We start from the raw sequence: 13,573 nt of genomic DNA on the forward strand, positions 1-13,573 counted from the left end.
TGTATTACTTTACATGAAGTTGCCAATATAAAGTATTATATACAATATTTATTTTAAGTCATTATCATCTTAATTAAAATTGAGATTCCACCTCATTCTAATAAAAATGGCTATCATCAATAACACAAACAACAACAAAACTGGTGAAGATATGGAGAAAAAGGAACACTTCTACACTGTTGGTGTGAATGTAAACTAGTGCAACCACTATGGAAAGTAATGTGGAGGTGCCTCAAAAACTAAAAATAGAACTGCCATACAATAGAGCAATACCACTCCTGGGCATATATCTAAAGGAATATGCTCCAGGATGCGATGCAGCCCTTTTCACACCCGTGTCTACTGCAGCACTATTCACAATACTCAAACTTTGGAAAGAGCCTGGTTGCCCTACAACTGATGAATGGGTTAAGAAAATATACACAATGGAGCTTAATTAAGTCATAAAGAAGAATGAAATTATGTTGTTTCAGGTAAATGGATAGAACTGGAGAAAATCATGTTAAGCAAAGTTAGCCAGGCTCAAAAAGTGAAAGACTGAATGTTTTCCCTCATATATGAAAGCTAGACCTATAAGTTAAATATATATAAATACACATATGATTATACATATATATGTATATATAGTGAGAGAGAGAGAACAAGATTTTATTAGTGGGTCTGACGCGACTACAGGAGGTGGGAGAGGGAAAGAAAATGTTAAAAAATGGAAAATACTGAAACATCCCATCTATATATGACTCTAATATAACCTAATGTACTGCAAGCAGTTAAATAACAGGGGAGCATGGTGATAGATAAAGAGTAAGTAACGGGGGGGGGGAACCAGTTGAAGGGGGGCATAAGGAAAGGGGGAATGAGGGTGGATACGGTGGGTGTATTTTGTATTCATGTATGAAAATAAAATGAAACCTGTTGAAATTGTTCTAAGGAGGAGGGGATGGGGAAGAGGAAGAACGATGGAGGGGATAAATCTAAGATATATTGTAAGCACTTATGCAAATATCACAATGTATCCCCTTGTACAATTGTTATATACTAATAAAAAATAAATTAAAATATCTGAAATATAATGAAAACAGTATATATTTTATTGTTTTTATACATTGTTAATTTGGACATCATTATTGAATGCAGGAACTGTCTAACAACTAAATAAGAACACTTAAGATGCTTGGTTAATAATCTATTCAGACCACAGTGACTATTTTAAAAGTGATTCAAACAAAACCAAATAATTTAGATATAATCTGCTACTTTACTAAGCATTAAAAACCCATACTGCACACCCTATAGCAATCTGAACACATTTGCCAATTATTACAATGCAAAGCTCCAGGTCCTGGGAGGCCCAAGGCTATTACCCTTCTTTGTAAGGTGCTCTGCTTTAAATAGACTTTACTATTGGTGTATGATTTAATGTGAACCACAAAACTGAGCAAATGCCTCCACCTAGTGGAATTAATCTTTAATAGAAAAAGCAATGCAGATTTGGAGTTTGCTTTACAAGGGAGATAATTTGAGTATGAATTTTCTTAAATACATAATTAAAAGTGAGTTTATAGAAAGGACTCAGCTCAGCAAGATTGTAGGTCTCTTCCATAGAATACAAATCAGTTGGAGTCAACACAGAATTTTATATAATAAAGACCATGAAAAAGTTGCTGCATTTATTTTGCATACAAAGTGAATTTTGCACTCCTATGTGCTTTACTTATGTTATACAAAGTCATTTGGGTAGTACTGCAATCAGCAATGCTAATCTATATTGCAACCGTGAAAAACTTATTTAAAAAAAAAACAAGGAAAAAGTCAACTTTGTTTGCCTCACTATCATACTTTAGCTGGTAGACTCACTAGACATCTCTATACTAAGACAACATATTTCTTATATATCTGGAAACACACTAGTGAAGAGCAAAACTACTAATACAAAGGAAGCATGATGCTCAAGATTATCCCAAATATCTTGACTTGGAAATTCTGACACAACTCTTTTCCCAACCCCCAAAATAATGCTTTAAGGAGTGCAAAGAAAGTCTTATCTAATCCCAAATGCTAAGATTTGACAGTTGCCCTATTGCCAGTATACAGAAGTTTCCTGCCAACTGTAAGGTAGATAGAGTTGTCTCAGAAAATAAAATCAGAAGGCCCACTTGAAAATACATTTTAAAGAATTGTACATCTTTTATAATTTTTCTGCCCTGAGAGTCAGAAGCATGAAATCTATGACAATCAGGAAGCTAGTGGCTAGCCACCCACGTCAAGACTAAATTGGCTCTACTAATTTCATTCTATCATTTCTTCTTTATAAAAGGAATATGTGTTTATTATAGGAATCTTTGAGACATAAAACAAGCATATCATCTGTATGCTATATCATCCATGATCTTACCACTAAGAGATAGATAATCATCTTGGGGTATAGTCACTTAATCTTCACTCATGGCATGTGTTTGGGTGTGCAAGATTTCTTTGAACTGAAGTAGACTTGGGCTGTGTAAAGTCTCTAATTGCCTAAATCTTTGGCATTTAATAACACATTTTGGACACTTCCATTAAGTATTCATAAATATAACTTTAGTGATTACATATTCCATAAACTCTGTGAGTAGAGGAATTGTACATAGTTCACTACTGTATCTTTAGCTCCCTGTCTTCTTTTAACAATAAGAATCACTGGATCTTCATTTTTATTTGCATTGGTTTAAATTACTGTTGAAATTTACCATCTGTTCATGCATTTATCAGTCATGTGTAGCCTTTGAATTGTTTGTTTTCAATTGATAAATGAACCCTCTGCTCATTTATTATTACTCATAAAAACTTTGGGTGTATATAAAGTATGTTATCTAAATGTCTGCAAAATATCTGTAAATGTTTTTCTTAGGTCATTGCTCTCCTATAACTTCAGACAGTTTTGTTTTCACACCTAAGTTTTCAGAACACTTAGAGTATATTGTGTGGTACTAGAAAGATAATTATTTTTTAAAAGGTTTTTAAATTTCAAAATAGATACTTATGACATTAATTGCTAAATACTTCTTTCTCTATTGATTTGAAATTCCACATTTTGAATACTTAACTCTCAAAGTAAGATCAATATCTGGATTTTTGTCTCACTTTATTGATTGGATTCTCTGCTTTCTCAACTATTTCAAAGGTAGGATGCTTCTCTCTACATGCCTACTTGGAAAGTTTCACCACAACTCTTTTCTCCACAAATTTCAAGCCTCACCTACATTAAACTACCTGTTGCCAGGAACAGTCATTTGACTTGATTTAGGTAGGTCAAAATTGAAAGTGTTGGAAAATGAGACGTATCCAAGTACCATCTTCCACCAATTTGGACAATCTAGATAATTTATAATACCAGATTTCCTAATGTTAAAACAATATGGCATTTTGGGAATAAATTACAGGGAATGCTCCAAGAAATAGACTTTGGGATATAGATTTATGTATGGAAAGCTTATTAGAAAGTCACTTGGAATCTGCACCTCTAGGATGATGATGGAAGCAGAATTGGGCAGTGAGGTCTTTGACAACACATGTCTTCAGCAACTCTGGAGTTGGGATGGCCCTGTGGTGTTGCCTTGGACTTATATATAAAATGGCCAGACCTTTATAACCACATAATGAATGGAATTAGATAAGAACTGCCCCCCAAAAGACGTATGACTTAGGAAAATGTTAGTTTTGGTGACAGCAATCAGCATAGTTAGACACTCAGTAAAACAACATTTTATGTCATTGATCATCTCTCTTATTTTTCTACTTTTCTATTTCATTGATTTCTGCTCCTATCTTTATTAACAACTTCCTTCTGTGTACTCTCTTAAACTTAATTTGTCTTTTCTTTCAGCTTTGTAGGGTGGATGCTAAGAACATAAAATTTTAGTTCTTTTATCTTTTCCAATATAAGTTTTTTAGCCTATAAAGTCCCCACTATGAGCTCCTTTAGGTATAGTGTGGAGAATGGATTATGAGAAGCCTATGAGAACTAGACATGAGCAAGGCGAGATGCAGCTCAGCTGCTTTTCCTGAGATGTTTATCTGTAGGCTGAGATTGGCACAGCCCTGACGGCAGAACAGGAAAATACAGGAACAGCTGCTTCTCCTAAACTGTTTACATTCAGAGAAGCAGGAACACAGGTTTCTCCTGTTACAAGGTCACACCCCTCTCCACCTTGCTGCTCCACCCTGTTTACCACTGGGTATGAAACACTCACTGAAGGAGGATGGGGGTGGCTTTTTGCTTTGGGCTTTTTGCTTGAGGCTTTTTGCTTTTGGCTTTTTGATGTGGGAGGACTTGAAAGGGAAAATGAATTGCTGAAGGGAAAGTGCTGGAAGGAGATTGCTGAAAGGGGAAAATGAATGGCTGAAGGAGAATTGCTAAAGGAGAATTGCTAGCAGGTCTGAGGGCCGAGACTTTAAACGCTCTCTTTAGAATGCTAAAGAGAACATGGGACAGTGTGAGTCTGCACCAAGAACTTTATACATAGGCTTTAGAAAAGCTAAGGTGAAAAAAAGCTAAAGAGAACATGGGTCAGTGCAAGTCAAAGGACCAGGAGTTATGCATATGCAGATTTTAGATGTGGCTGTTGTTGTCTGCAAGTCTGAGCACTGAGGCTTTAAGTAAGCTAAAGAGAGAATGGGACAGTGCAAGTCTGGGGTGCAAGACTTTAAGAGAGATTATGCTAAAGAAAAGCTAAGAGAAAAGATGGGGCAGAGTGAGTCTAAGAAAAGAGGTTTTAAAGAATAGCAAAGCAAGGTAAAGAATAGTGAAGCAAGGTTTTAAAGAAGACTGTAGAAGCAAGGTTTTAAAGAATTGTAAAGGAGTAAGGCCTTAAAGAACAAAGATAGAGAAAAGAAGCAGAGTAAATGAAGAGAATAATAGAGAAAAGAAGCAATGAGGGTTGTGTGTCTCCACCTGAGTGCCCAACACACCTGATCCCACTTTCTGTCTGTCTGTCTATCCTGTGTCCTTTCTGCATCTCCTGTCACCCCCAGTTAGCTCCAGTTAGATTTGGTAATAACAGGAACAAGAAAAAGCTTGCTCCAGTATAGCCAGTAAATTTTATGTTTTATTTTCATTTTTAGTTAAATCCAAATATATTGCAATTGTTCTAGTAATTTCTTCTTTGACAATGAGTCATTTAGAACTTGGTATTTAATACCCAAATATTTAGAAATTTTCCAGATTTCTTTCTAGTTTTTATTCTGTTTTGATCAGAGAATATATTTCTCATGATTTCAATACTTCAAATGTATTGACTTATTTTATGACCCAGTATCCATGTCTCTTCATGAATGTCCCATCTGCATTTGAAGAGAACATGTATTCTATTATTGTTCAATAACAGTTCTATAAATCGAAGATCAAGTTGGTTGCTAGTGCTCTTCTAATTTTTCTTAAGAGTTTTTATTAGGTTATGTTCATTAAACCAGGGGGGAATCACAGTGACAATTCTGATTAAGCTTATATTGCCCCACTTAAAGCAATTGCAAGAGGTTTCTTTGTTCTATTTCATATGAAGTCCATCAACCATGTACCCTCACCTTCATCTCCTTCATTCATCCTCCCTCCTCCCACTAGTATCTGCCACACATGCTGTTCCTATTATACAGTCCTGTTTTACTATTTAAGTTGATATTCAAAGGGGTTTCTCTATGTATCTCCACTGTGGCTATACTTCATTTTGGTTCATTCAACACTTTCCATTACTCTCCCTTACCCCTTTACCTCCCACCCCACCTTTTCCACCAGCTTTCAATACACATTCTTATGTCTTCTACCTTCACAGATGTTATGTGGTGCAATATTACTGATGCTCTATCATTTGTCTTTTCCTTTCCCTCCATCCCGGAGTTCCATAGAGTAGTTCCACTGTTACTAACATGTTCCTCATATGAGTTCGTATACACTTGTTTTTGTATATATGTCTATCTTTTAGATCTTTCACGTATGAGAGAAAAACATGTGGCCTCTGTCTTGCTGAGCCTGGCCTACTTCACTTAACAGGATGTCTTCCAATTGCATCCATTTTACCTTCAAATTACATGTCATTATTCCCCATGGCTGAGTAAAACTCTACTGTGCATATATACCACAATTTCTTGATTCATTCATCAGTTTTAGGGCACCTGGGTTGTTTCCATAGCTTGGCCATTGTGAACAGTGCTGCAATGAGCATGTGTGTATAGGTGTTTCTATTGTGTCCTGACTTACGTTCCTTTTGGTAGATGCCCAGGAGTGAATCACATGGCAGTTCTATCTTTAGCTTTTTGAGGAATCTCCATACTGCTTTTCATAGTGGTTGTACTAATTTGCATTCCCACCAGCAGTGTATGAGGGTTCCTGTTTCACTGCATCCTCACCAGCATTTGTTGTTGTTTTTGCCCTTGAATATGAACATTCTAACTGGAGTGAGAGGAAATTTGAGTGTAGTTTTGATTTGCATCTCTTTTATAGCCAAGGAAGTTGAACACTTCTTTATGTATTTGCTGGCCATTTTACTTCTTTCTTTGAGAATTCACTGTTTAATGATGTGCCCATTTCTTCATTGGGATGTTGAGTTTTTTGAGTTCTTTGTAGATTCTGGATATTAGTCCCTCATTGGATGAATACCTGAAAAAGATTTTCTCCCATTCTGTGGGCAGTCTCTTGAATCTAGTGACTGTTTCTTTTGCTGTGCAGAAGCTCTTTAGTTGGATGCAGTCCCATTTGCTCATTTTTTCTCTTAGATGCTGAGCCTTTTGAGTTCTACTTAGGAAGTCATTCCCTGTACCTATATGATCCAGTGTATTTCCTAATGCTTCCTGGAAATGTTTCAAAATTTCAGGCATTATAGTAAGGTCTTTGATTCACTTTAAGTTGATTTTGGTACAGGGTGAAAGGGATCTAGTTTCAGTCTTCTACATGTGGATATCTAGTTTTTCTGGCAACATTTGTTGAAGAGGCTGTCTTTTCTCTATTGTGTGTTTTGGGCTCATTTGTTGAAGATCAGTTGACTGTAGCTGCATGGGTTTATGTCTGGGTCTTCTATTCTAACCATTGATCTTCCTGTCTGTTTTTGTGCCAAGACCATGCTGTTTTTATTGTAATGGCTCTGTAATATAGTTTGAAGTTGAGAATTGTGATACCTCCAGCATTGGACTTTTTGGTCAGATTTGCTTTGGCTACTTGAGGTCATTTGTGTTTTCATATATCTTTCCAGACTGATTTTTCTACTTCTGTGCAGAATGTCATTGGAAGTTTGATAGGGATTGCATTGACCACATAAACTGCTTTGGTAGTATGGCTGTTTTCACAATGTTGATTCTACTAATCCACAAACATTGGAGATCTTTCCATCTTCTGATGTCTTCTTCAATTTCCCTCTTTATTAAGGTTATAGTTTTCACTCTAAAGGTCTTCGGTTTCCTTTGTTAAATTTATTCCAAGGTACTTTATTGTTTTTGAGATAATTGTAAATGGGATGGCTTCCCTGATTTCATTCTCAGTCTCTTCTAATCTTTTATATCCTAAAGATTTTCTTTTTTCTGGTTTGCTTTTATCAATTGATGAAAAAGGAAAGCTGACATCTCCAACTACAACTACATATTTGTCTAATTATTGATTCAATTATTATCAGTTTTGTTTCAAGTATTTAGAAGATATGTTATGAGGTACATGGCTTAAATATTTATTATTACATCTTCATTAATATAAAATGTCTCTGCTATCCCTGAAATATTCCTTATTCTGAGGTATAGTTAGCCTGATGTTAACTTAGGCATTCCAACTTTTACTTCTGCTTACATGGTACACAATTTTCATCCTTTTTCTTTTAATCTATCAATATATTTATATTAAATTGTATTATTTACATTTGGAGAGGGCCCACATATATGGGTCTGGAACTTTTATCTATTCTGATAGCCTCTGCCTTTGAATTAAGTGTCTAGATCATTTACTTTTACTATAATTTTCAATATAGTTAGATTTTAATCTACTACCTTATTTTCTGGCTTCTTATTAGAATGACGTCTTTCTTCTTTTATAATTCCAATGCATCTCTGTTACTGGGTTGTTAGTTATTTGTCTATTTTATTTTTCAGTATTTGCTCTAGGATTTATAATATGAGTCATGAGATTCTTGCATTCTACCTTTGAATAATATTACATTATTGCAACATACTACCTACTACAACCACTTCTATCCTTTGTGCTATTGTTGTCTCATACAGTCATTCCTTAGTATCCATTTTGGATTGGTTTCAGGACCCAGTGCAGATACCAAAATCCATGGGTGCTCAAGTTCCTTGTATAAAATGGCATAGTATTTATACATACCCCCTTTAAACCATCTCAACATCACATGTACTACCCAATACAATGCAAGTGCTATGTAGATAATTGTTATACTGTATTGTTCATGGAGTAATGACCAAAAAAAGAATCTAAGTCTAGGAGTACAAATCTATGGTAGACTGTGTATGCACTTAGTAAGTGTGAGGCCCAGGTTCAATCCCCGACACACACACACAGAAGAAAAAGAAAGGAAAAAGTTTATATAAGTGCAATACTGATGAAATTTGTTTTTGAATATTTTCATTCCACAATTTGTGGAATCTCTTTGTGCAAACCCCACAGACATCGAGAGCCAACTGTATTTTTCTTCTCTATCTACTATGCCACAAAATACAGTGTCATTATTTTCCCTTTAAATAGTCAGTAATATTCAATTTAAAATGAGCTGGATGCTGGTGGCTCATGCCTATAATCCTGGCTATTTGGAAGGCTGAGATTGGGGAGATCATGGCTCAAAGCCAATTTGTGCAAAAAAACGTTTGAGAGATCACATCTAGACAAAAAAGAAACTGGGTGTGGTGGTGAGCACCTGTTATCTCGGTGATGGCAGGAAACTTAAAATAGGAGGATGGCAGTCTAAGCCCACTAGGGCAAACAGCAAGATGCTATCTCCAAAGCAACCAGAGCAAAAAGGGCTGGAGGTATGGCTCAAACAATAGATTTGAAATCCCTGAGTTCAAATCCCAGAAAACTGCCCCCCCCAAAAAAATACTCCTTGTGTTATTAAGTTTGAATTCATTGAAATTCTTGGTTTTGTGGATTTATAGTTTTCATGAAATTTGGAAACTTTTGGCCATTATTTTTTTCAATGTGTTTTCTTTCCACCTTCCCTCTGCTCCTTCATGTGTTTATCTTTTGGCAGTACTGGGGTTTGAATTTATGCATGGCTTCATGCTTGCTAGGCAGGTGCTCTTACCTCTTGAGCTATTCCACCAGCCCTCCTCTACTCCTTTCAAACTCCTCTTCTGTGCATATTAGAGCACTTGACACTGATTGCCCCAGAGGTTCCTGACGCTCTGTTCATGTTTGTTCAGTTTGTGTTTCTTGTTGCAGTACACTGTTCATTGTCAGTGAATCAGCTCATTCTTGATGTCTTTACCATACTCATTTACTTGTTCTAATTTGGTTTCAGCTAACTTTTGTTGCATTTTCATTGTAGATAATCATGTTTTACATATAAATAGTATTCTGATTCCTTCCACATATTTATGGAATTTTCCTTAAATTGCAGTAATAAGAAATCTGTGTTTGAAAATACTCTTGGTCAAGTTATAATAAAGGTGGGTTTAGAATTTTATCCTATGCTTTTTCTGCATCTATGGGGATTGTTATTATTTTTTTGTTTTTAATTTGTTAATGTCATGAGTTCATCCTTGAATTGCCATGACAACTCATACCATTTTCACTTTGACCTATTATTTCTTTTTTTCATTTATTTTCATGTTTATTTACTCATTTTCTGGTCCTGGGGGAACTCAGGGCCTTTTACTTGCTAAACAAGCGCTCTGCCACTTGAGCCACGTCCCCAGTTGTTTCGCTTTTAGTTTATTTTTCAGACAGGGTATCATGCTTTTGCCAGAGCTGTCCTCAGTCTGTGATTCTCTTACTTCCACCACCTGAGAAACCAAGATTACAGGTGTGCGCCACCACACCCAGCCTTTGATTTTTAATTGACATGTAATAATTGCACACACTTATGGAGTACAGTATAATATTTAATATACATATTACAATGTGTAATGATCAAATCAGAGTAAATAGCATTTCCATCATCATTTGTCTATTTTTTCTTCACATATTTCTGGAGTCATTTTAAATTTCTTTCATTCAGATCATAAAATTAGTCTTTAGTTTTCTGTTTTGCACTATCTTTTTCCAAAATGATATCAGGGATACACAAGTCCTATAAAATTTGATACAGTTTGAGTATGAGCCCACAATGGTTGGCACACAGTAGTTCTATATATCAGCCCATGGTGACACCAAGTTAGAGGTACCAGCTCACAGCACAGGCCATTTACAAGGCTGGACTCATCACTCCCAGAAGTGGTGGGAAGTTCTACTTTGAATCCCTGGACTGCCAGCCTCCAAAACCAGCTTTGGTCCCCAAGTCTGAGTCCCAACCAGAGAGAAAAATATCACAGCAAATTTCAACAAAAAGGAAGGGCTAGATCTTCTGACTCACCCAGGGGTTTAAACAGTGCTCATGCCTGCCCCAAATCCCTGCATAGGCACAAAGGCAAACCTTGAGTTCGTGCTGAGTATAACAACTACTCCCATGTATGCACATCTGCTACTCTACCTAACTTCAGGGCCCTTCCCACAACATCGTGCAACTGCAACTCAAATAGCAGTTCCACCTGGCCAGAGAATAGATCCTGTGGCCTGGCCTGATCTGAGATGATTGCAGTGCCCATCCAGCAGCTCAATCTGACTGCAGAGCTCAACCAGTGCCCTCTCCAGGCAGCTGCCCCACTTGAACTAAGAACAAAGGCCCAGCCAGGTAAAGAACCCAAAAGCAAGTTCTGCCCACCCAAAGTCATTATCAGCTGACCCATCCAGCATCACAGGTCAGAGAATAAGAAAGAAACAAGAAAGTACCTACCAAACAACCAGAAAACAATTAACAAATTATCAGCAGAAAGTCCTTGCTTATCAGTAAGTACCTAGAATGTAAATAGATTAATATAAATAACATAAATATAAATATAGAGTGACTGAAAGGATGAAAAATAAATAAAGTCCAAATTATATGCTGCCCACAAGAAGCACACTTCACTTTTAAGGTGACAACTGAAAGTGAAGGAATGGAAAAGATATTCTATGCAAATGAAAATCGAAAGAGAATAGGAGTTGCTATTGTAACTTGATTTATGGGACTAGTTTAAATAGATGATACTAACTCCAAGAACAAACATTGTTATCGTGTTAGCAAGATACTTGTGTAAGGTTTCATTATTCAACTAAATCATCTTATTTTTTACAAAAGCGTAATATGAAAAAACCTAACCAATAAGCAAATTTCTTTATCATTCCCTCAAATGTCACCATCCTCCACTTTAGGAACTTAAAATTCTGACTGATAAAACACAAAGTACTAATTTTTTACCACTAGTCAACATTAATGTTTTTAGTTTCTAACTCACATGAAAAACCGTGACTTTAAAAAAGCACTGAAATCTTTTTTTTGGCAGTACAGGATTTGAATTCATGACCTTACACTTGCTAGAAAGGCACTCTTACAGCTTGAGCCACTCTGCTAATCCTTTTTTTTTTTTTTTTTTTTTGTTATGGTTCTTTTCAAGATAGGATCTTGCAAACTATTTGCCCAGGCTGGTCTTGAACCTAGATCCTGCTGATCTCTGTCTCCTGAGTAGCTAGGATCGCAGGTGTGAACCAAAGGCACAGGCTACTTCTTAATTATATTAGGCTTAAGTTTGGAAACATTCCACACGTGCAACAAAGATGATTTTATTCTATCAAAATGTTTATTGTCTACATTTCTTTTTTCTATCTGTTTAAAACATGTTTTTGAAGCCAAAGAGGGATGATGGAAATGTCATCTACACTTATTTTTAGCAGATAACTTCAAAAGAACAAATTATTTGTCCAAGGTCACACATTTTGTTTGTGGTAGACATAGGACTGGAATCAGATGTTTCTGTTCCCTTAAAATTATTTTCTTATCTAGCACACAAATATGTTTTAAAGGGTAAGAGCTTTTCAAACCCGCTGTCCACATTTAAGTGAAACTCCACTCTAATCCAATTTTTGGAGTTCAAATATGTGAATTCAGGACTGGAGGCGTGGCTCAAATGGTAGAGCACCTGCCTAGCATGAGGGAAGCCCTGAGTTCAAACCCCAGCAGCTGGGTGTGTGCGTTGGGGGGAGGGGGGTCAAAGCACTCAAATGCCGTTACTTCTTCCGGCTTAGAGATAGGGAAGTTGCCTACAAGATTTAGATCCTTCTCACACCACACCGTGGCCCAGGTTCCCTCAGGCCTCCCGAGGCAAAGCTGAGACTTGCAGAACAGCAGAGTCCCCAGGTCGCCGTTCATGGAGTGGGGCGGGGGCGGTGCTGGGTGAGGTACACCAGAGTGAGGAACCTGTTGTCCAGCCCCCATCTTCACAGGACCTGTCGCCTGTGATTGTCCCCTGGGGCAAGACCTTTACCCCACTCCAGTCTCCGTGGGAGATGGAGGGGTTGCTGGGCAGAAGATAGCAACCCATTTGGTCTGCTTGTGAGCCTTATTTTTATGGGTGGTGGTGATCATCACCTGGATAAATAACTGAGTCAGGAATGTGACTGCCCCACGACCTGTAATGCTCACCAGGCCAGCCTTGACAGCTGTGCTGGCAAGAAGCTGTCTTGTGTTCTTTGAGCGCAAATTGACAAAGGAGCGAGAAGCAGGGTGTCGGCCCCGAGTGACAGCCCACCCTGAGTGACTCTGGAAGAGGGCTGGGTGGGGTGGAGGCTGGGAAGCCAATGAAGAAACTCCAGGCTCCCCGGGGCGCACGCGGTGTCTCCACTACAAGACTGGAGAGGACAAAAAGCCAGGACCAAGGCAGCAAGGGCTGCAGCTCCCGGCTCTTCACCCCGCAGGTGCTTGGGGGCGGCAGAAGCTGCAGTCTGCGAGGCCTCCGCTAGGGGGCGAGCGCCCCACGACGAGGCCTCCCTCGGACAGGCCACGGGCCCTGGAGGCCGCGGCGGTCACCGCCGCGCACCTGCCCTTACCTCTAGGTAGTACAAGTCCATCGTGGTGATCTGCGAGTCCAGGAAGTCTTCGTAGGTGTTGAACTGCGTGACTATATTGTCCAAGGCGGTCAGCGAGTCGTCTTGGTCCATTTCGGTTGCCCCGGCCTGAGAGTCCCTAGCAACAGAAGCTCGAGGGCGGGGTAAAGAGGCTCCGCCCACATGGTTCCTTCCAATCAGCTGGGGCCAAGGCGGAGTTCGGTACGTTAGTCCCGCCCCGTGCCTCAAATTTCCTCCTCCCAGTTCAGGTCCGGTGCCAGCCACTGTCCCACGCCTGGGGAGCCTGCGGAGCGGAGGCCAGAGATGCAAATGCCATTTCTGGGTGTTTACACTCAATTCTGTGAATCCGCCCTGGCACTCTCATTCTAAAACAATGTCATGCCGGCCAAAGATACAGAAGTCTAGGGAAATGGTCTTCTGAGCAGGGTCAATAGGAAAATACAATAGGTAAATAACTGATAACGT

At 38.3% G+C, this 13,573-nt stretch overlaps 1 protein-coding gene across 2 annotated transcripts in view; it reads right to left on the reverse strand.

Annotated features, from left to right (window-relative positions):
• Cfap299 (cilia and flagella associated protein 299) overlaps window positions 1–13,302 on the reverse strand; it is a 642,304-nt gene extending 629,002 nt beyond the window's left edge. For both annotated transcript variants that reach the window (XM_074041908.1, XM_074041907.1), the window contains exon 1: window positions 13,091–13,302. In XM_074041908.1, the coding sequence (XP_073898009.1) occupies window positions 13,091–13,201 (111 nt within the window). In that variant the 5' untranslated portion in view covers window positions 13,202–13,302. The remainder of the gene's footprint in view (window positions 1–13,090) is intronic.
• Window positions 13,303–13,573: the final 271 nt, after the last annotated feature.

The sequence above is a fragment of the Castor canadensis genome, chromosome 9 (genome assembly GCF_047511655.1).
Source record: "Castor canadensis chromosome 9, mCasCan1.hap1v2, whole genome shotgun sequence".
In the NCBI taxonomy this organism is placed as follows: domain Eukaryota; kingdom Metazoa; phylum Chordata; class Mammalia; order Rodentia; family Castoridae; genus Castor; species Castor canadensis.